The 23723-nt window shown below is 46.9% G+C and overlaps 1 protein-coding gene across 11 annotated transcripts in view; it reads left to right on the top strand.

Annotated features, from left to right (window-relative positions):
* Positions 1-23723, top strand: part of CCDC158 (coiled-coil domain containing 158) — an 89873-nt gene that overhangs the window by 7882 nt on the left and 58268 nt on the right. For all 11 annotated transcript variants that reach the window (XM_053255414.1, XM_053255412.1, XM_053255411.1 and 8 more), the window contains 6 exons: positions 1473-1741; positions 4741-4850; positions 11138-11465; positions 15539-15615; positions 17734-17844; positions 18839-18953. In XM_053255414.1, coding sequence (XP_053111389.1) covers positions 1473-1741; positions 4741-4850; positions 11138-11465; positions 15539-15615; positions 17734-17844; positions 18839-18953 — 1010 coding nt within the window. The remainder of the gene's footprint in view (positions 1-1472; positions 1742-4740; positions 4851-11137; positions 11466-15538; positions 15616-17733; positions 17845-18838; positions 18954-23723) is intronic.

Genomic DNA, 23723 nt, shown 5'->3' with positions numbered 1-23723 from the left:
TGGGTTCAAAGAACCTAGGCCGCCAATGGAAAAGGCTGTCAAATCCTCATGGCTTGGGCTCCAGAGGAGGCCAGGGCCAACTCCCCCCACCCATGCACGGGCCACTGAGAGCCTGGGCGAACTCTGCTGCCAGTTATTTCAGGCAGCACCACTGCCTGATAAAACGTTTCCCCCTTCCTCTCCATCTCTGGGCATCACAACTCTCGACAGCTCAGGCTACGTCCCCTTTTCACAAAGGCACTGGGTATTTAAGAGAGTGTCTTCTTCACTATGAGCCCCACCGCCCACTGAGGTCATTTGAGGAGGTCCATCTCCACTTACCACCAACTCGTTTGGTGGCTACACAAGAGTCGGGCCTTCTCGGTCGCTGCCCTGAGATTGTGGAATGCGCCCCCTGCTGAGATATGATCCTCTCCATCGATGGCAATTTTAAAAAAACACCTGAAAACCCATCTTTTCGCCCAAGCTTTCTCAGCTTTTTGAAATTATCTGTTTTAATTTTATGGTTGATTTTTAACTGTTGATTTGTTTTAACTTTTATATGTGCTTTAATTGTTTTTATGTTAACCAACCAGAGACGAAAGTTTGGGCGGTATATAAGGATGATGATGATGATATATACACTCTTACTGGTCTGGGGAAAGAAGCAATGGTCGCCTTAATTGAACATGTTTAGGCTACTTTGAGAGATAGCTCCTAGCAATCCTTTACTCACAGACTGTGATCTCTGGGTTTCATTTGCATGCCACTACAGTGAATAGTTGAATGAGAAATGGACAGGTACAGGTCTAATTTGGATTTGTAGGAGAATGGAAGAAGGGAGAGTGTACCTTCTATCACATCTGCTTAAAATAATTGCCCTGCCACACTTTGAAAAATGAACATACATGTGCGAGAGAGAGCCAGAATAGCCAGAGAGATCACCACAACTGGCATCGTAGCAACCATTCTTCCTCACGTGTGCACTTTCTCACTCTCTCTTCCCTCCAGCAACTAACCTCTGTGCTTTGTCTACTCCTGAAATGGAAGAGACAAAGCACAAAAGTTTGCTGAAAGATAGAGAGACAGACCAGCTAGTGACACTGAACACTGGGTGGAAAACATTGCTGAATGCCACTGGGAAGAAGAGGTGAGGATCAGCATGGGACTTCCAACATGGCAGTGAGTCTGGCACTGGGGGCACGTCCAGTGACATGGGAGGTGGGGCAGCATCAAAGCCCAGCTGAAGTTGGGAGTATGGGGCTAGCAAGGAAAGGATGTCAACTTCACTTTGAGTGGCACCCCTCCTTGAGCTGTCCCTGAAGACTTGGCACACTGAAAGCTTGCTGACCCCTAGTCTAGAGTATGGTGGTAGCGGGTCCTCATTTACTCTGTTTGCATGCGTGCAGATGGTCGGTCGTTTACACTCAGAAGTAGCACTTACATTACTCCAAACTTCCTTGAGTCTCCCTGAATGTCTGTTGCTTTTTTAGGTGCTTCTGTTCAGCTGAAGAGCAATCCAAGCCTAAAATCGTCCAGCAAGCGCGGCTCAATCAAAGAGTCCTCCACTGGCCCTAGTTCTGTTCCTGCTGATAGTAGCCCACCCAAAATCTTGTATACTAAATATGAATTGGACATTGATGGCAAGAGAAGACACTCTTACACAGGAAAAGAATACATGGATCCGGGGAAAGAGCACGTTGAGACCATCTTGGAAGAATATGTTCAGCAAGTGAGAGATCTGCAGAAAAAGCTAAGTGAAGTGAGTTTCACATTTGACAAGTTCAACTACAGAGAATGGATATTACAATTAGAATTGTGTAGATTCTGCAGCAAAAAGCGGGGGGGGGGGATCAAAATTCTGCACCAAAAAGCTGTGTTCCACAATCTGTGTAAATTATAGACATTTTGCCCAAGTTGTTTTCTTTCTGTTAGTCATTGGAAGAGTCAGTGACTTGAAGACTGGAAATCCTACTGATCCTGCCCTTTGGTTTCGTCGGTTTCGCTATGAATTTTTCACAAACTTTCAAACTGTCTTTTCAGCCATAAAGACTAAAAACTTGATCTTTTTTTAAAGCATAAGCTGAGATTCATTGAATGCAGAATTCTGTGCCTGGTATCAGATTTCATGTGTTTTCTGCACTTGCACAGCATGATCATGCACATCCCTGGTTACATTAACAGGCTCTGTCAATTAATATTTCCTGTACCATGATGACTGCTATTTAGCAGGGCTGTTCTCACAACCCTAAACAGGGTCAGCTGAGCACCCAGCCAGGATAGGAGAGCTGTGCATGCTCCTGATCACCAGCCGTTTGTTTGCAAAGATTAAGGGAGGAGGAGGAGGGGAGAGCGATTGTGTGGTAGCCAGGAGCTGGGTAGGACAGCTTTTAGTCCACCCTCGATAAATTGCTGGGAACAGAATGTGGGCTGGCCACACCTGTCCTACCCAGCTCCCACACTATTATTCTCTCCTCCTTCTCCTTTGACCTTTGCAAACAAGTAACCATTGATTGAGAGTATGTGCCAGCTCTCCTACTCTGTCTGGGCAGTCCTCCTACCCTGTTTAGGATCGTGAGAACAGCCCTAACACTTATTTAGTGTTAAATTTGTGCCAGGCACGTGCCATGTCCATAACACAGAAAGGCTGTGGCTCCTGCCCAGGGGCCTTACCACCAGTATAGAATAGACAAAACAATTGTTAGGTTTGGGAGAGGTATTCTGGATCAGCTGGAAGGTTATAAGAATCCAGATGACAGATGACCAGAACATGGACAAAAAGGCATGTGCCTTGAGCAATATAGCACTTGTTTGGGCAGGGGTGTGAAGACAATTGAGCATGTGGGGACGACTGTCCCTCTGCCACCAAGGTCTGGGGGAGCCACCTAGGCACACCTTCACCCTTGGCCAGGATGCCCCCTTGCCCTTTTCTGCACCCAGCCGGTGAACGAAGCACAAGGCGCGCCCCTTTTCTCCCCAGCCAGTGTTTCATTGGGTAGAATGGGAGAGGGTCCAAATGGACCCTCTCCAGGGCAGTGGCCACGCCCCCTGTGTCTGAGGTTAGACGTGGGGGCGTTGCAATTCCAGGGACAGGGTCTGTCAGCACCTGCATTGCTTACTCTGTCAGCAGTTTGTGGAGCTCCTTTCCCAGTCAGCGATTCCATAAACTGCTGACTGGGGGAAGCTCTGCAGGGGCTGACAGGCCCCATCCCCAGTATTGCCCTTGTGTCTGGGCCTAAGAGGATCAATATCCCCTTAGGATATAGTCTTAGACTATAGCTTCCCTTCTCTTCCTCTTGGGTGCATGAGCATGAGAGAGAATGAATGTACTTATCCTTCAGTAGAGGAAGGTAACCTGTGTGCTTCCCAGATTAAACCCTACAACAGTGTCACTACGGATCTGCTAAGTGTGCTTCCATAATTCCTGTGTTGTGACACCACGGTCCCTGAGCTGACAGCAAGGTGCTGTTCACGTTTCAGATGCCTTATTTCGGATTTCATCATTGCGTTATAGTGCTACAATGTTGCAAGTCCATTGCAGAAAAATAGCTGTATTTCCCCATTGTAGGAATTTCAGATTCTGGGGTTCGTTTTCAATACAATTCTACCAAGTTGAAGCATTTTACCCCTTTTAGTGTCTAATCTGGAAAACACTCTGATTCTGGTTACTCCTCCCAATTTCTCCACTCAGAGGTGGAATCATGTCAGTCACTGACAGCTTTCCCCCTTCCAGTGGGAGGACAGTCCCCCTCCAAAAGTTCCAGTCCTGTCTGCTCCTTAGCAACATGGATTTTTCTAAGCTCCTGCCTTCGGAGAGGATGTTTTCTACCATTCCTTCCTTGGATTGGTTAGAGTGAGAAGGCAATGTAACCATTTACTTAACTTCATCTTGAGGAATGCTGGGGATTGTACATTTGTAAAAGCATTAAGAACTAGGAGGTGCAGCCCGTCGACTGAGTACAGCCATTTTGCATAGATTACACTTATAGGGAAGTTCAAGAAATATATTTCATAGAATTTTTTATTAATGTGCTTGCAAATGGAAAGTAAAAGAACAATTTTAAATGTGTAGAATTTCAACTTCAAACATTATTCATTTTATTGCCACACATAGATTTGAATTATTTAATTATTAAATTTGATTCAAATTAAATCAAATTAAATTTGAATCAAATTAAATTTGAATCTGAGAAAGATCTTCTCTTGGGCATGTTGATGTGTTTGAATTATCAATCTGATTTTTGAATGTTAAAAATCTGTTGAGAACAATAACAGCTAAAATCTGTTGATTATATTAAGAATTCTGCTAAAAAATACATTTAAAAAATCTTTCACCCGCAATATTCCAGTATAAAAAGTAGTGTATAATGTATAATATAATTAGTTTATAATGTGGAATGTGTGTGAGTAGATTTTTATTTTATTTTAACATTTACATTTTATATTCCGCTCTTCCTCCAAGCTGTAAGATACAAGTAGGACTCCTCTGGCTCAACTTTTGGACAAGAATTATTTGCTATGTTTAATGGACACCTGCGAACTTGGTAGAATAGCTGGAAGTCTGATAGCAAAGAACTTCTGAAAAGCTTTGTTTCATTCCAGTTGTCAGCTGCTGCTCTGAAGATCTCTCCTCTAGCATTGCTACTGATACTTTGACATAGCATGACAAATTGTTTACCTGACGATTCCTCAAAATTGTATTTAGTCCTGTTTTCATAATTATGAAAAACAAGTTTCATAATCTTGTTTCGCCTCCCACAGGATGCACAGCAACATGAACAACAGAAATTCACTTTAAGGCAGACTATAATTGAGTTGCAGGCAAATCTTCGGGAGGTGCAAAAGGAGAAAGACTCAATCACTGATCTCAGGTGAGTATGTTCACAGACAGAACAGATCTGGGATGGTCTTAGGCTGACCTTAAGCCTAAGATTTGTTCTGACTGCACAAGGCAGACGGCAACAGGGCCTCCCAAAGGCCATTAGAGCAGCTGGGAACCCATCCCTGAGATCCTGATCACCAGCTTGCCCAGTGGCGCAGCACAGCTCCTTGGAACGCTCGCCCCTGCCAAACAGCTGACGGGTGGCATTCCGGAGCGAGAAAGAGTAAGAGGTTGGGGAAGCGGCCCAGGCATCGACCTCGCTGCCGCTTCCCGCCAGCCCCGTAGTCAGCCTGCCATCTGTGGCTGCAGCCCCTCACCCCTGCATGCTCCGAGAAGCCTTGTGGGGCACGTGGAAGGACGACGAGGCCCAGAAGCCCCAACTATGGAAAATGGGGGCACAAAAGTCAATGGAGGCCCCTGAAGGTGTGGGAGTGGGCCCAACAGCATCCAAGGCTGCAATGACATGCTCAGGTCTTACCAGAAATGCAGTGACAGCAGCGATTTCCCATCTGGTAAGATCGGCCCATGTTGGGTCTTGTGGTCATTTTTCCTCTCCTGCCCTGGGCCCCTCAAGGGCATCCACACTCCTTCAACCTACCCCAGTGGGTGAAGCCCTCTCCCAGATGCCAGGGGACATGCCACCTACCTGGGGCACATCGTTTGGGAATTTATTGGCAAAATCATTTGAGAAATATGACGTAAAAAGAGGAAGCGGACCAAGTGGGTTTCCTCTTCACCCTCTACTGCTTCTTCTTCGGTCTTTGAAGAGCCAGCCCCTAAAAAAGCAAGAGGAAACAAAAACATGTTTTAAAAAGCCAAAAATGGGAGATCTAAGTCGAAACACAGAGCTAAGAGTGTGCACTCATCTGAGCTCTCTGACCCAGGTTCCCCCAATCCCAGGGGTCCACTACCCTGGGGAGACTGGTGACCTACCCACTGAAACCCCTCAAAGACCTCCATGAAGACCACTGGGTGAACCCATACCTGTTGTTCCATTTGATGAGGAACCTACCTCACCAGAAAACACAGGTCTCCCTACAGACCCTTTGGGGGGAGAGGATCCTGATCAACCAAGAGAGGAGGGGGAATGGTCAGAGGGTGATGAACCTGGGAGCTCAGAGGCAGCACAGAAGCTTTTTTCAGCCCATAGACTTGGCCCCGCTCATTTCAAAGACTCTTCACACCCTGGGGCTAAATCCTCCTGCATCTCAGGAATCCCAGCCTCTATGTAAAAATGCGCTGGTGTTCCCAGGTTCAAAGTCACAAAATTCACCCCTGCCAATTCCTGAACAATTTGTGGAATCGGCTAAAAGTGAATGGACAGTTTCCACCTCCTTAAAAAGGGCTAATACTATAACAAACAAGCTGTATGCATTCCAATCGGTGTGCGTGTGTGGGTGGGGGGAGATTTTCAGTACACCCCCTACAGATGCTCCTGTTGTCACTATGATTTCTGGTTCGGTTCTGACACGGGACAGAAAATCAGCTCTAAAAGACCCTGCAGACAAACGCATGGAGATGGCCATGAAACGTGTGCATGACTCCACAGTATTGTCAATGAGAGCCTCTGCAGCTGCCTCCTGGTGGCTAGGGCACCATTAATCTGGCTAGATGACTTGATTTAGGAACCTCCGTCTGACCCAATCAGGCTGAGAAAAATTCTTTTGTTGCATAAGGCACAAGCCTTTTTGGCTGATGTTACTCTTGACTCCCTCTGATTTGTATCTCAGGCAGCCACTGACTCTGTGGTGGGCCATCACAGTTTATGGTTAAAATATTGGCAGGTAGACGCGGCCTCCCAAACTAACCTGTTCCCTTCGATAAGGAAATATTGTTTGGGGATGAGGCCCTAAAAGAGATCCTAGTGGAGTCATAGGATAAGAAGAAAGCCATGTCATCCTCATTACGGAAGCAGGACCACCCCCAAGGACGGCGGTCCTTTCACTCCTTTCATCCCTTTAGATTGCCCTTTGTGGGCAGGGACAGGATTCCATTCACAGCGTCCCTACTGGGGCAGATCTAGATCCACCAGGCAGGGCTTTGGTAGTAGGGCAGCCTTCAATGCCCAAACCAAGCAATCTAAGGAACAAGCATGACTCAAGTGTGTATGTGTGTGCCCCTAGGTGGTCGCCTCTCTTCACACTGGCGCGTCTAGGAGGTTACCACCTCAGACCTTTGGGTTCTCACCACCATAAAAGAGGGCTATTCCATAGAGTTGACTAAGCCACCCCCTCACCGCTTCCTTTCCACTCCAACCTCCTGCCTTCAGCAGAAACACCAAGACCTGCAGGGAGAGATTCAACAACTGTTAGCAATCGGAGCCATGGAGCCTGTCCCACTAGATCAGCAGGGCATGGACATTTACTCCATAATCTTTATAGTACCCAAGGAGGACAGCTCCCTGAGGGCAGTGCTGGACTTAAAATGCTTAAACCGCTTCATGTGCAGAAGAATGTTCTACATGGAATCCCTAAGATCGATTACAGAAGCACTACAACACCTAGACCTCCTTTCCTTCATAGACCTCAAGGAGGCATACCTACATGTGCCTGTACACCAAAACAGCTGCCACTTGCTGCGTTTCCTCTACGCAAGAGTCCATTATCAGTATGGGGCCCTCCTATTTGGCCTGTCATCAGCCCCATGCATATTTACAAAGATCCTGTCTCTGGTGATTGTGCATCTCCATCTCCAAGGCATGAGGATTTATGCTTAACTGGACAATCTTCTCATAAAGTCTCAGTCAACACAGGCAGCCCAACGGAACCTACAGTCTACTCTACAGGTGCTTCCTAATCAACAGGGAAAATAGCCAATTGAGCCTGGCACAGCAACTTCTTCACCTGGGGGTCCTCATAAACACACAACAAGACAAATTGTTCCTACCAGCGGAATGCAGGTGCACATTGGAGGCCAAGGTACGCCAGGCCCTGGTACAGAGGTTGCTCCCCCTTCTCTCCCTGTCCAGGCTGCTAGGTCTGATTATGGCGAGTTTGGAGTCATTTCTATGGACACGCTTCCACCTGAGGCCCCTTCAATGGTTCCTGCTGCCCTTCCACCCAGAGATAGCAGTAAAGTCCAGCAGATGGGTGACCCTGACTAGACCAGTTCTACAATCCCTGTGTTGGTGGATCACCATCCCTCACCTCTCTGTAGGAAAAGAATTCCTTGACCCCTCAAGGGTAATTGTGACCATGGACGCAAGCAAGAGAGGTTGAGGCGCTCATTATCTCCAGCAATCAGCCCAAGGCAGATGGTCAGCGGAGGAACATCAACACAGCATCAACTGGCTGGAGCTCAGGGAGATTTGCACGGCTCTTTAGGAGTTCCAGTCCATCGTTCTACATCGCCACATCCTCATACATACAGACAACACCATGGCCAAGCCACGTGTAAATCGTCAAGGGGGAACCTGGTCTAGGTCTCTGCAGGTGGAAGCAGTCCTTCTGTTTCTGTGGGCAGAACAACATATAGTGTCTCTGGCAGCCCATCACGTGCAGGGGGGCCTCAACACCATGGCAGACTGGCTCAGTTGGTCTGATCTTCTTCCAGGAGAGTGGCAATTGAATCAAGTAGTGTTCCGACTGATAGAAGCTCACTTCGGCCAGCCGGTGGTGGATCTCTTCATGACACCAGCCAATGCTCAAGTTCCCCGCTTCTTCACCAGATTCTCCTGCCAACAAGTGGAAGAGGTGGACACGTTATCATCACCCTGGCTGACAGGCCTCCTATATGCCTTTCCACCTATGCTGCTTCTGGCCCTGGTGCTCTGATGAATCAGATCCTCAAATCACAGGTCATCCTTGTAGCCCCGTTCTGGCCAAGAAGACAGTGGTTCACAGAACTTGCCAATCTAGCCACAGAAGTGCACTTGCTACTACCAGTCTTGCCAGACCTGCTTCGCCAGGGCCCAGTGTGTCACCCAGATCCTGGCTGGTTAAGACTAGCCGCATGGAAACTGAGTGGCACATCTTGAAACAGCACAGTTACACGGCCAAGGTGCTTAACACAATGCTCGCTTCCAGGTGCCCATCCACTAACAGAATTTATCAATATACATGGAGGGCTTTCCTGCAATGGTCTGCACGACATGGAGTACCTCAGGAGTCAGCCACCGTGGCACATCTCCTACAGTTTCTTCAAGATGGTCTGGACCAGGCCCTATCAGCAAATACCCTCAAGCGCCAGGCCGCTTCCTTGGTGGGGCTTATATCAGGGACTTCTAAACAATCCATACAATGTCACCCCCACTTAAGACGTTTCCTGAGAGGTGCCATTCTCTTCTCGCCTCCAGTGGTTCATCATTTTCCTACATGGCACCTGCATATAGTCCTGAAAGTGCTCCAGGCTCCTCCCTTTGAACCTGTGTCTACTATACCGCTATGCCTACTCTCTTTTAAACTGGTTTTTCTTATTACCTCAGCCCGTAGGGTCTTTGAGCTTAGGGCCTTATCTATCCATAAAAACCTGTGTACTTTTTCTGCAGATTCCGTAAAGCTTATTCTAGACCCCTTTTTCCGTCCTAAGGCATCTCCTTTTCATATGTCACAGGACATTATTCTCCCTTCCTTTTGCCCTAAGCTGGTTTGTCTGGCAGAGAAGGCCTGGCACAAGCTGGGCATCCAGAGGTGCCTTAAAAACATATGTAAAATGCACAAAATACATTAGGATGACCGAATCACTTTTTGTTTCCTTTTTACCTCACACCATAGGCCAGGCCATCACCCCTGCCACATTGGCTAGGTGGTTAAAGGCATGCATAGCTCTAGCCTATGAGTCCCAAAACCTCAGGTTGCCCACTGTTTGCCCACTCTACCAGGGCTGCAGTGACATCTGCGGCTTTCTCTACGAATGCCCCAGTACAAGATATTTGCAGGGCAGCCACCTGACGGGTGCCATCTACCTTTACTAAACACTACAAGTTGGATGCCTTCACCTCTGCCCAAGCAGCTTTTGGGAGGCGGGTTCTGCAGCAGGTTCTCCCTTCAGAGTAGGTGCAAGGCTCCCTCCCTGGTTGGACTTTGGTATTTCCCCAGACATGAGACGCCCTTGGACTGCAACAACAGAGAATGGAGCATTGATTACTCACCATGAAGGCTTCTTCTTGCTGCTGCATCCAGGTGTGTCTAGATCCACCCTGCAGCACCAGCGCCTACTTTACAGGGGTACTCTGAAGGGGTAATCTTTTTGCTTTGACCTGCTCCTGCGTATTTCATAACTTCTTTGTCCTATCAGAGCCTATCCTAGACAGGCACCACAAGACTTTTCCTGTTTCCCATAGATAGTTCCAGTTAGTTTGGATTCGTTGGTCTTTAGATAACACTAGTTTTAAGTGTTTTTTTTTCTTCATTGAGGTGCTCTTCACCTCTGGTCCTAAAAGAATTCGGGGGTGGGAGTAAAAAAGAACTCCCAGTCTTAAAAAGCCTAACTTAATTTGCCTAGTCCTGACTTCTAGAGTCACATGGAGGAGCATAACCCACACGTGAGATGCCCTTGGATGCAGCAGCAAGAAGACTTCACGGTCTGTAACTGATGCTCCATTTTCCTCCCCCACCCTCGTTTCTTTTTCTCCTCCCCTATCCTCTCTGAACTACTGAATTAGAATTGCTATTTGAGAAGGTGGGGGGGGGGAGAAGCGTTCCTTGTAACAGAGATTCCTAGATGTTGTTGACTACAGTTCTCATCATCCCTAGCTGCAATGGCCTTTGGCTGGGATGATGGGAGTTATAGTCAACAACATCAGCAAATCCTTGTTACAGGGAACCTGGTGGGGGCTAGTTGTTCTGGGATTAAATTAGGGATGATGTTGAAACCAAAATCAATGCTATCTATCTATCTATCTATCTATCTATCTATCTATCTATTTATTTCATTTATAAACCACCTAACACCTGAATCTCAAGGTAGTGTACTTAACTTAAAACAATAAATAACACTCAATGAGAACAATTTTTAAAAATTTAAATCGTATTTTTAAAAAATAGTTTTAACAAAAGCATTTTTTAAAAACAGTTTAGCAAAAGGCCTGAGAAAACAGGTGTGACTTAACTGATTTCTTTTTTTAAGGCTGCCAGAGATGGACAAGCTCTTATATTGACAGGGAGCACATTCCAAAGCCCTAGGGAGCAGCCATAGAGAAGGCCCGGTCCCACATGTATATTGCTTGCACATGAACTTATTGCAATAAAATGTTAATAACAAAAAATAAAACAATACACAGTTGCAGAATTGCCCGAGGCTTAATTTGGGTTGGCTATTTCTTTCCCTGCTAAACAGACGAAGAGAGTCCCAGACCCAAGAGAAACTCAACAGCCAGATGAGGACTACAATTAGTGACTTGGAAACAGCTAGTCAACTTCAGGAGGAGATGCAGAAGGAGGCCAACAACCAGATAGAGCAACTGAAGAAGCTAATACAGGCCCACGAAGATGTGCTCCAGCAGCTCCGGAAAGTCCTGGTGAACTATGAAGAAAGCTCAGGCAAAAAGATCTGTGAACCCGACAGCATTGCTAATCTCCATGTTTGCAACTTGCCCAACGCTTTTGGTAAAGTCATACGAGAGCTAAGTGCAGAAGTGTCACACCTCAAAGGGAGAGTTACCCCAGTAAGTGTTTTGCCATTTAGTTCACTGAGTGCAGTTTTGCCTAAGGGCATAGAGGGCTCAGGATTCAGTAGGAGGGGACCAGCCAACATCATTGTCATCGGGGTCAGATTATTAGCCTATTCTAACTAGATGGTGCAAGCATGAGAGTCCAACTGGATTAGATCAAAAGCCTGTCTAGACCAGGGACAGGCAACCTTGGCTCTTCAGCTGTTGTGATGGGAGTCTACAACTCCCATCATCCCCAGCCACAATAAATCTGGAGAGCCAAGGTTGCCTACCTCTGGTCTAGACCAGTATTCTATTTTCCCACAGTAGAATCACAAAGACTGCTGCCTCACTATTATTGGTAGTCCCTGGACAGTTGCAGCAGAGGGATGAAAAATATCGAAGCCCAAATGGCTAATGCCTAGTAGCCAGAGGTGGCTCTCATTAACCCTAAGTGCAGACCCCTCACTAATTGTTCATTGGGTCTGTGTGATGGCCGAAGCCACAGTTCCCCTGGCACCATGTGGAAGCAACCGTTGGCTTTAAGAGGGGTTTGGATAACTTCATGGAGGAGAGTATCAATGGCTACTAGTTGGAGGACTGAAGACCACCTCCAGCCTCAGGGGCAGGATGCCTCTGAGTACCAGTTGCAGGGAAGTAACAGCAGGAGCGAGGGCATGCTTTCAACTCCTGCCTGTGGCTTCCAGCGGCATCTGGTGGACCACTGTGTGAAACAGGATGCTGGACTAGATGGGCCTTGGGCCTGATCCAGCAGCAAGGCTGTTCCTATAGTCTTATTCCCACTGTGCAGTGCTGCTCTTTGCCCAGCACCAGCTCTTGAGCCTTTGCACCATATTGGAAGGTGTGTACAGAATGCTGGGAATTAGAGCCCTTCCCAGAGCTCTCCACCTAGAGTTCCTAAGAGCAGGCTCTTCCCAACACTGAGAAAAGCACAGTACTGGGCAGTGGTCAGCAGCACAATGGGAAATGGCTCTCACATTGACTTTTCCCCCCTCAAAGCGGCTCCCACCTGAAAATTAGTGAAGACCCTGGCCTAGGCAGCAATCCTCAGCGCAATGATCTCTTAAGATGAAGGTATACTGGGGGGCTGGATAGAGTCAGGGAGAGTTTGAGAAGGGGACAGAACTTAGAACATCAGAGTTGGAAGCCACCTTGCCAGCTTTCTAGTTCAACTCCCTGCTCACTGCAGGAACCTGCTACAGCATGCCTGATAGATGGCAATCCAGTCTCTGTTTGTAAGCCGGCAGTGCAGGAGAGTGCACCCAGTAGTGGAGCGAGGACCCGGCGGCCCCTGCTACCCAAGCCACATCCTCTGCCATCAGGCCCCACTTACTAACGTGGCCATACGCCCCGTTTGCAAGTATACTTCGGTCGGCATCGCATTTTCAGCACGGCCGGTAGCACCTCTCCCTGCTTGCAAAAGCAGAGAGATGCGCTCCTGGCCAGGCTGGGAGCCCAGCACTGGCTGAAGCTTTTCAAAAACGGAGCCACACTGGCATCAGACGCAGGGGGTGTAGCTGGGATGCCAGGCGCAGCCCCTGAATACAGTGGCCTGGGTTCTTTGCACCCTTCTGCACAATGGAGGCTCCTGCCCCGAGTCCACCACTGGATGAGGCAGACTTCATTGGGAAAAATTTCCTAACTGTAAAAGCTGTTTGGTAAGTTCTGTTGTTGATCAGCTTTTACAGTTAGGAAATCCTTCCTAATGTCTAAACTAGATCTGCTTCCTTGCAGTTTCAAATCAGTGGTTCTAGTCCTGACCTCAGGAGCAAAAGAGAAAAAGTCCACTCCTCCTTCTATGTGACATCCCCTTTTTGAAGATGGCTATCATTTCCCCTTAATCATCCCATCCCTGGGCTAAGCATACCCACCTCTTTCAACGGTTGCTCTAAGGACTTGGTTTCTAGATCCCTTACAATCTTTGTTGAACCCATTCCAGTTTATCAATGTCCTTCAAATGTGGAGCCCAGAACTGGACATAGTAATCCAAGTGAGATATGACCAGTGCAGAAGAGAGTGGAAAGATTATTTATCTTGATCTAGGTGGAGCACAAACTTTGTGTGCAGAGGGTCCGAGGTTCAATTCCTGCCATCTCTACAGTCTTTGGAAACGGAGCTAAGAAAGATCTCTGTCCAAGACCTTGGAGAGCAATGACAGTCAGAATAGATTGACTTTTATTAGAGAATGTTTAACATATGGTTTACAAAAGCAACAGTGAATAGAATTTCCCGATAAAACACGGCCGCGTACTAACAAATGTGTGGTAGCAATGGTAGAGAGAATATAACACTGTACATGAGTTCCTACGGGTTTGGGTAGAGTCCGGTTAAAAGAGTTCAGTGAGAGGAATGTCCAAAAGGTCCAAGGGAGGGACAGATCCCAGCCTCACCTTGCATGTGGCTGGCAGGGCCGTGCCAGTCTTCTTCTGCCAATTGCAGCCTCTGGGTGTGGCATGGGTCCTTGACGGTGGAGGGTCTTCTCCAGGTCCAGGGGGTCCTCCAGGGGTGTTGTCAGCAGAAGTTCCTGGCATGGTCAGCTGCTGTGCTGGCATGGTTCGTTTAGCATGCAGATATGTTATAGATCACATTCCCGAGGTAGGAGGTTACATACATATGTACATACATATATGCAGGTCAAGACAGCCATAAGAAAATAAGAGTCCATCTGAGTTAGTCACAAGCTGCAAGGCATCGCCAATGTATGCAAGTCCTCCTTCGGATCCACGCGTATGTGAATCTGGACAGAGTCCAGGATAGAGTCCAAGCCAGGAGAGCGGGGGAACCCAGTCTCAACTTGTGGGTGGGAGGTGGCACATCGTCCGGGGTGTCCTCTGGGGGTTTCCAGGTGGTCTGGCATCCTTCTGCAGGGGAAAAAAGAAACTTCACTGGGCTTGTCCGCAGCTCTGGTGGAGCTCCTCTCTACCAAGGTAGGGTGGAGTGTGTGGTGGCTTGCCCCCCGTGGGGTAGCAGGGCAAGCCGTAGGTGGCTCCCCTCCTCTGGGTTTTAGGAGGGCGAGCTGTTTTAATACTGGGCTAGATGGACCAATAGTCTGATGCAGATTCTGTGTCCCCGGAACAACTGAAGCCTCTGGCAGACAGGCTGAGTCAGGATGATCTCCACCTTTCCTTCAGGCACTGGGGCCTGGCAGTGAAGGTGATGAGTGATGCTGCACACTTAGCACAGTTGTTGAAGCCCTTGACAAGTGAACAGAGCCAGATGCATGTCCTTCCAGCTGCTAGGCCCTGGCCCTTAGTTTGACATAAGTGACTATGGAGACAGTAGCCTTATCGTTCTCAGAGGCATGTGGAATTTTGCCAAATACATAGTTGGCTCTTACATCAAAAAATAATGGTTGGTTCAGATGTAACACAAACATTATAGTTTGGTAAGCATGGCTTGGTTTTGTGTTATGTTGGAATTATCAGACCATTAACAAACCAATTTATTTATTTATTTTTACATTTTATTATTCCGCTGCTCCTCCAGAGAGCGCAGAGTAGTGTACATGGTTATATTTAACCTCATAATGAACCTGTGTGGTAAGTTAGACTGAGTGCGAAGTGACTGGCCTCGAGTCACCCAGTGAGTTTCATGGCTGAATGGAGATTTGAACTTGGGTCCGCCCGACCCTAGTCCAGCACTCTAACCACTACACCACTCTAGCTTTCTATTGCTTCAGTGGAGATAATTGAGGCAACCGAGCCAGTGTCCCAAGAGGCTGCTCCACCATAGTGATGGGAGTGATCTTATGGAGCTGAGTCCTGCTGGAAACAAAAGCAAACAAGCGACTTTAAACTATGGTTTGTTTGTTACACACCTGGATGCTCAAACCATTGTATGGCAGCTTAACCTTGATTAGTACAAAGCATTCACATTTTGTTGAACCCAGCTAATGAGCAAAGTCTATAATAGCCTAGAAATTCTTGTTGGTATCAACATAACAATTGTGAATCCAGTCATCTTGGCTATCTCTCATTGCATCAGATCATGTGTTCCATAAAAGGTCCACAGTGTCCAGTTTTGAGACAGAACAATTGCTCACAATTGTTATATTTTATTAATAACAGCTGGAAGAGCAAGTGGAAGTGCTGAAGACAGCATCACAATCCAAAACTGAACTTCTGCTTCAACAGCATCAAGAGAGGTATCTTGTTCTCTGTTTCCTTACTAAAAAGAATTAAATATTTTGTCCATAGAACATTTTTAGTAATGTTTTCCAAAAATAGCCTCTAATTTTTTTATCAAACTGTATTTATCAGATTCTCCACCCCATTTTCTCTTAGGTTTCAGTTCTTTACTGTTTTTCAACCCACCCACTCCCAAATGCCAGCAGCATTTGAGATTCTACAGAACAATCATTTAAAATAAACACGTGCAGCTATGCAAATCAGTGTTGATTTTGGATATACAAATTTAGGCACCTGTTTGGCTCATTGGTCAAATACGTTGAGCAACTGTTTTGTCTGATGGCAAACTTTGAGTTTTGTGGTCTCATCAATTGGCCTTTTAAAGCAAGGAATTCCAGTCAAGGATCATGAGGATTATTTGTTGCTGCTTTTGTTAGGAGGAACAAGAACTAGTGTTACTTAATGATGTCATGACAGTAGTTCAAAGCTAAAGTAAATGAAGAAAATTAGTTATGAATCACATGCATGCTGCTGATACAATTCCTGTGACATGTTCTCAAAAACAATCAGTCGGTCCTAATTTGTCAAAATCATAGGTTTGTTGTTACTGCAAGCACAAAGTCTGTTGAGCTTAAAGTAAAGGTAAAGCTGTGCCCTCGAGTTGGTGTCAACTCCTGGTGACCACAGAGCCCTTTGGTTGTCTTTGGTAGAATACAGGAGAGGTTTACCATTGCCTCCTCCTGTGCAGTGTGAGATGATGCCTTTCAGCAACTTCCTATATTGCTGCTGCCTTATATAGGTGTTTCCATATTCTGAGAAACATACCAGCGGGGATTTGAACCAGCAACCACTTGCTTGCTAGGCGAGTCATTTCCCTGCTGTGCCATTAGGTGGCTGTTGAGCTTAATTGAGGGAAAATATTTCAAATCCTTTCCTCAATCCCACATACCATCATGATGCTCCATTCCCAAGCTGGCCTCATCTGGGGCAGTGGTCAGTTCAGGTTAGGTTCAGGAAGATTTGGGAAAACAGCAGAGCTATCACGACATTAAAAAATGGGTTGAGGTTGCAGCCCAATGCACACCTACCTGGACGGCAAGTCCTATTCAACTCAGTGGGATTTGCTTCTGAGTAGACATACATAGGATTGTGTTGCAAGACTGCACAAATGTGTATATGAGAAAATATAATAGTTCTACGGGGGTGGGGGGAATCCTCTGTTCTTAGATGATGTACCCATGTCACAGCTGGTATAATCGTAGAAGGGACATTTTCCTTTCTCTTAAACACAGAATGAAATGCAGACAGTGGTGCAGTCTTTAATCTATTAACCTGACCAATTAATTGATACAAGGGACAAAGTATATTATGTTAATTGTGTCATTGACCCTAGCACATTTAACATTTGTTTGCTAAAATCCCTGCAGAGAGGGCCTTGATTAAGATTGGGCCAGCAGTAGGGCAAACGGTTAATGTCCTCTTCCCCACCACCACAGTCCTGGCCTCTCTGCTACACTTTCAGCTTCTATTTCTGCTAGTACTACTACTACTACGAATACTTACATACTGCTTTTTAACAAAAGTTCTCAAAGCAGTTTTCTCAGAAAAATAAATAGTAAACAAACCAGATAGGTCCCAGTCCCAAAAGGGTTCACAATCTAAAAAGGAAATGTAAAGTAGACATGGCTGCCATTATTGGGGGCAAAAGGCAGGTTTTACCTGCAGTGCAACATCGTCCTGAAATGCAGGGTTACTTTTCCCTGTTATATCACTTGTATTTTTATTTTAAATTCGTACATACCACTTTCGTTAGAAACAGTCAAGCAGTTTACATTGCAAATGGCAGCCATTTGTATTTTTTTGAGTGAAAGTAAAGGGAGTACTTGAGAACAGAACTAGGTGACCCCAATAATTAAGGATCAAGCCTTCTACCTAGATTGCCCTATCCTGGATTCTTTTTTTTTGGTCATGCTAAAGTGTGATTGAATGTTCTATATAGAGAGATTGGTTTTGTTGTGTATTTAATAAGTTGTGTACTGCCCTGGGGTCATGGACAATGTGCAGTTTATAAATGCAAACGGACAGATTGCTGATGTCTTACTCCCTCCCCCACTTTTTTCTTCTTTAAATAACAGCATTGAGAAACTGATAAGTGAACATGAAAAGGAGCTGGACATCCTGAGTGAAAAAGCTAGTGCTTCCCAAAGCCATGCAAGCAGTATCCAAAGTCAGCTGGAGATCATTCAGTAGGTCTCACAATCATAATATTCTGCAAGTATTTTGAAGCAAACTCCATTTACTAAAATGCACAAACCTCGATTGCATCATTATGAAGCTTTGATTTCCTACTAGATTTGTCTCAGGATTCTTTAAACCTTTTATAAAGACATTTTGGGCTGAGAAATTGAGGATGGGGAAAGAGCTGACTGGGATTGGGACAGCTCCTTTCTTGCCTTCCCAGAGAAGAGAAACCTCAGTGTTGCATGAAAAAATTCATAGTAAGACATGTCTTAGAACAGTCCTGAGCCCATGATCTTTGCGCTCCTGGAAGGTGGTGCACATCTGAAGGTTTTTACACGGTGCTGTACAAGGCCAGCAATTCGCCTCAGTTTAATGCTGGCTCCAAAACTTTTGAGATTTGCATTTAGACATTGAAATATTTTTCCAGCCTTGTTGGAAGCCAATTTATGATTGCAGTAATAATAAATGCACTTATGTGTTTCCATTTCTGGCACAAGGGTTTGGGGTAGGTTGCAAATTTAAAAATTACCCATCCATGTATAGCCCATGTGTGTACTTAAGTATCATGAGATGCTTGATCAAAAGGGGTCATCATTTCCCCCCATCAGCTTAGAATAGGGGTTTTATGATGAATAAATATTCATTGTATTCAGATTCGTATTTGTTCTCAACCTGGCCTGGTGATAGTAAGCATGAATTATCCCCTTTGCTAAGCAGGGATTGCCCTGGTTTGCATTTGAATGGGAGACGACATGTGAGCACTGTAAGATAGTCCCCTTAGGGGATGGGTTGATGGTGATAATGACTGACCTTACAGGATTGTTGAAAGGATAGCATTATAATACACATGCAATTCTTAGAATACTTGAGATCACTATACAAATGCAAAACATTATTAAACAACCTTGTAACTGAATGATCCCCAAATTTGTCACAATTTGATTCCTCCCCACTTTCAGGCTGTTAATTTTCTCTCTTTCTTCCATCCCTCCCCCTCAGAGAACAAGCAAAAACCCAGAATTCATTGTACATGCGCCAGATTAATCAGCTGGAAGATACTGTGTCTGAGCTGCGTTCTGAGCTACGAGAATCAAGGCGAGCATCCGAGGACAAGGTGAACGCAAGATTGGTGTTGTTCATATCTAGGATAAGATGGCTTGTCTGGTCATAAATGCATGCAGTGCATTCAGTATTTCAGAAGATATGTAGTAATTCTATGTCTGCAAACAGACCAGCAGCACCCAGCAACAGGGTAGTTCCGGAGGGCTGCTTTTGATCTCAGTAGTTTGGAAGTCTCTGTAGCATCTCTCCTCTAGGCACTGCTTCTAGGCAGAAGTCCCTGGTCACTTGGTAGGAATTCATGAGGAAATGACTCTTCATGCCAGCGTTGTCCTAGCTCTTGCAAGAAGGTGATGGTGGCATGAGAAGTTGCTGCATTGCCAGCTTCTTCCACTGGACCTTAGACATCTGCTGATCTTAGAGAGAAGGCAGAAAGAGACAGAGGCGGATTACTGCATAGGCAGTATAAACAGCTGCCTATGGCGGCAAATTTTGGGGAGCAGCATCTTGTGGGAGAGTTAAAGTTAAATCTCTGTGCTCAGAGGCCCCAAACAGGCCAAAATAGCCCAATCTTTATCATTTGGGAGGAAGGAGGGCCCATGTGAGGAGCTCTTTCGTTGCTGTCTCTGGATGGAAGAGATGGTGGCAAAAGAGCTCCTCACACAGGCCTGCCTTCTTCCCAAATTATACAAATTGGGCCGACTTGGGACCTCCATGTGCGCGTGGAGAGGACCCAAACAGGCCAAAATTGCCCAATCTGTAACATTTGGGAGGAAGGCGGGCCTGTGTGAGGAGCTCATTCGCTGCCATCTCTGCCGCCTGCCTCCAGCACCCGACCTCACCTGTCATGGTTTGAGAGGCGGGGGGAGCTCTCGCCACTGTCCCCACTGCACCGCTGCTGCTACACAGTGGCATTTTTAAAGTAAGGGGGAAAGGATTTAACTTTACTTCCCCACCGCAAGACCCCTTACCCTTGCCCCTTGGGCGGCAAATCTTCTGCTGCCTATGGGCGGCAAAAAGCTTAATCTGCCCCTTGAAAGACACCTAATGATGTGACTGCCACAATGCTGAGGTCATGTTGGAATCCACTTGAACTCCACACTGAACGCTGAGTGCTAAATCAGTACTCCAAGGCACAGGTAGCTCTGGAGTGATGGTGAAGGATGTCAAATATCTTGCCCAGCTCCTTCTGTTGCTGAACATCTTTGAATGGAAAACATTTTTCACACATTTGCAACACTTTTCTTTATTATCCGCAAATAATATATTTTAAAAGTATCCATATTTATACAGAGCAGTTTTCTATGGGCTCACTTCTGATTATGTTTAGGATAGGAGCGTTAATGTGAACCAGGCTTTATTTCTTTTTCAGAAACCTTACTGTGGGCCTAAGCTTGTCCTCAAGAAATGCTCTTTGGCTCTTTTTTGTCCTTCCCTCAGTGTGTGTGTGTGTGTGTGTGTGTGTGTGTATGTGTGTGTGTGTGTGTAAAATAATAATAATAATAACATTATTTATTATCTGCTAGTGATATGTTGTCATCATGAGAAATGGGTTACTGAGCCTGTGCAGGGACCTTCCAGATGGATTAATTAGCTCCTCTCTGGTGCCCCCCCCCCCGCTGTGCACGTGCTCAGTGCCTTCCTTTTCCCAGCAGTCGGGCACCATTTTGATTCAGTTTCTTTTCAACCAATGATGCATTTAGACCTGTGGGTTGTTGCTCCTCAGTTAGTAGAAAAGTAAAGCTTTATTTTGGACAAACTTGGCTATTGTCACGCCCTTGGTCTCAGATAACGAGGAGGAGGGGGATATTGACAGCCATCTAGCCAATGCAGGGGTGCCTGAGGGGCAGAGCCCAGCTGTCAGTTCCCAAGAGATGGTTGAGGCAGGTCCAGCTGATGTCCCAGAGCAGGCACAGCAGTCTGAGGCAGCAGAGACAGGGACTGACAAACCGGAGGATGAGTTGTGCAGGCAACCCCCCACTGACTCCACAGCAAAGACGGGTCACAAGACAGCACTCGCAGCTGGAATCCATCAGGAGAAGTAAACGCCTCTTGCAGAGGGCTGATAAGCCTTGAATCCCTGCCAGCTGAGAGTTATCAGCTTGGACTATAAAGCACGTCTACAGCTGTTGCGGAGTCATCGGGGGTTGCCTGTTTAACTCCTCACCTGATTCCTCAGTCCCTGACTTTACTGCGTCAGACTGCTGTGTTTGTTCTGGAACAGCAGCCAGACCGGCTTCGGCTGTTTCTTGGGAACTGACAGCCGGGCCCTGCCCCCCCCCCCCGCCAGCATCGACTATAGCAGTGTTTCTCAACCTTTTTGGAGTCAAGGACCGCTAAATTCTTCATGCAGAGTTTCAAGGACCACTACATTCTTCATGCACAGTTTCCTGGACCAGCAGTTAGTAAAGGGGTTTCAAGTTTATCTATCTATCTATCTATCTATCTATCTATCTATCTATCTATCTATCAGACTTCTATACTGCCCCAAACTTGCATCTCTGGGCAGTTTACAATTAAAATAATATAAGCATTAAAATAATTAAATTTGGAATCTTTTGCAAACATGGCATATTGGGGGTTCTCAACTTTGGGTCCCTCAGTTAAACTCCCATAACCCCCAACCACAATGGCATTTAGCCATTATGGCTGGGGATTATGGGAGTTGAAGTCCACCAACATCTGGGTACCCAAGGTTGAGAACCCCTGAATCTAAAAGCCTGGGTGAACAAATTTGTCTCCAGTATGTCTTCAGTATGTGCGGCGTGGGGGTGCTTGTGATTACTCAATGGAGAGGGGATGTTGGGCTATTAGAAAAATTCAAAAGCTACATGGGGCCAATGAAAACAACATACAAGCAAGCTTTTGAATTCCCCAAAATGCTTCATCAGGCTGGATGTCAAGCAAAGCAAAAAGGATGTGAGGAGAGGAGAGCTGGGCAAGTTCAGTAGAGCCAGAAATCTACAGTTTAACCCTCTCATGATGGAGATGGAGTTTTAGCAGGAGTTGTGTAGTTGCAGGGCCGGATCCAGATGACATTAGTCAGGACCACCCACTGAAATTAATTTAGTCATCTCTCATTTGTGTCAATGCTGCTTGGTCATGATCACCTGGCTTGATCTGGCTCCTGCTATTAGATGTGCACTTTGTGAGGCGGACCTATTGAAACCCGCACAGCTCCTCCAAAACTCCTTAAAAATGGTTACATGGCAGGTGCTGGGAATGGGGTTTTTTTTAACGGTGAAAGAAAATGTGAAGAAGAGCGGTGGGGACCTGGCATTAAAGGGAAGGGGGTGATTCTGAGATGGCGGAGGGCGTGGGGTGTTGTAGTGGTGGATGCCTCATTTTCCTCACTGGGGAGATGAGGCACTGTTCAGGGTGGGTGAGGCAATGGTGCACCGGACTGTGCTTGGAAGGTTGCCTGGGTCCAAGAGCTGCCGCCACGGTGCTTGCGCACCAGAGTGTAGCAGTTGTTCCCCCTTCCTCTCTCACAACGCGCCCTTCTGTGCCTCCCTCCCAACTCCCCTGCATGCGCCAATCACACCAGCCTGCCTTTGGGGCCACGCAGCTCACGTGGTCCCACATGCTGCCCACGCATACCTGCGAGGCGAGCCAAGGTAGCCCTCCTCCCTCCCTCCTCTGCTTAGCCTTCACCATGGCATGATCCCGGCCAGAGGTTGTCCCCCGCACCTGGCGAGGTCATAAAAGGGACTGCCATCTTCCACCGGCGGTGCAGACCAGGGGGTTATAGGGGGGCCGAGGGACCACAACACTCCACCAATGCAAGAGGGAAATGGCGTTTCCTCTCAAGGTGCCTTGGCCGCAACAGGCAGCTGGTTTTAAATCAGTTTGGATTGGACACGAACCGTGCTGGGGCATCAAATCCCCAGGTTCACTTCATTCCAGTGCCATTCATCCAATGACCCTTTTGCATGAACGCACAAAATGGTATCTTGCCTCTTCCCCATACCACACTGCCCCCCTCCTCCACTTAGCCCTCTTTGGTACGCGTGCTTGCTCCCCCTCCCCCGAGGAAGGTCCACCTGCACTCCCTTTTCTGCAAAGCCCGAGCCAAGGCGGCATTCCTTCCCTCCGCCACTTAGCCCTCACTGCTGCATGATCCCGGCCAGAGATTCCACCGCCTGGCGAGGTCACAAAGGGGACCGCTGTCTTCCACCAGCAGTGCAGACCAGGGGGTTATAGGGGACCAAGGGACCACAACGCTCCACTGATGCAAGAGGGAAACAGCATTCCCTCTCAAGGCGCCTCGGTTGCAACAGGCAGCTGGGTTTCAATCAATCAACCTTTGGCTGCAAACAATGAGCATGCAAGAACCAGCAGCCCTTCAAGTGGCACCCAATGCCATACCTTTTCCTTGATGCCCCCGCGCTGCATAGAGTTTGAAGCTGTAAAGATAGGGAATAAGATAGCTGTAGGAAGATCTCAGCAGCACATGGAGGCAAGGCACAGGAAGGGTCCCACGCCTCCGTGATACTCTTCCTCTTCCGTGCCATGTGCAAAATTGAGGAAGTGAGTGCCTTGATTGCAGTTGTTGGGCGGGGGGCGGGGTTGACTCCCAGTCAGGGACCGGCACTCAACCCTTCGGGGACCGGCAGTGGTCCAGGGACCGGTGGTTGAGAAACTGTGGTACAGATTCCAAACAAATCTCTTTCTCATGTGGGGAGCACTGTATTCAGGGAAGAAGGCTTGCAGTCCAGTCCACACACAATGTACCAAATACAAGATGCTCTTTTAGGTGCCACAGTGCAAACTGTTGAGAGGGCTGGTTGTAAGTATACCTTTGCCAACTCAGAGGCTGTGGTTT

Source organism: Hemicordylus capensis, chromosome 5, assembly GCF_027244095.1.
Source record: "Hemicordylus capensis ecotype Gifberg chromosome 5, rHemCap1.1.pri, whole genome shotgun sequence".
Lineage (NCBI taxonomy): Eukaryota > Metazoa > Chordata > Lepidosauria > Squamata > Cordylidae > Hemicordylus > Hemicordylus capensis.
The sequence above is the reverse complement of the archived record's forward strand: the minus strand, read 5'-3'. Positions and strand labels throughout refer to the sequence as shown.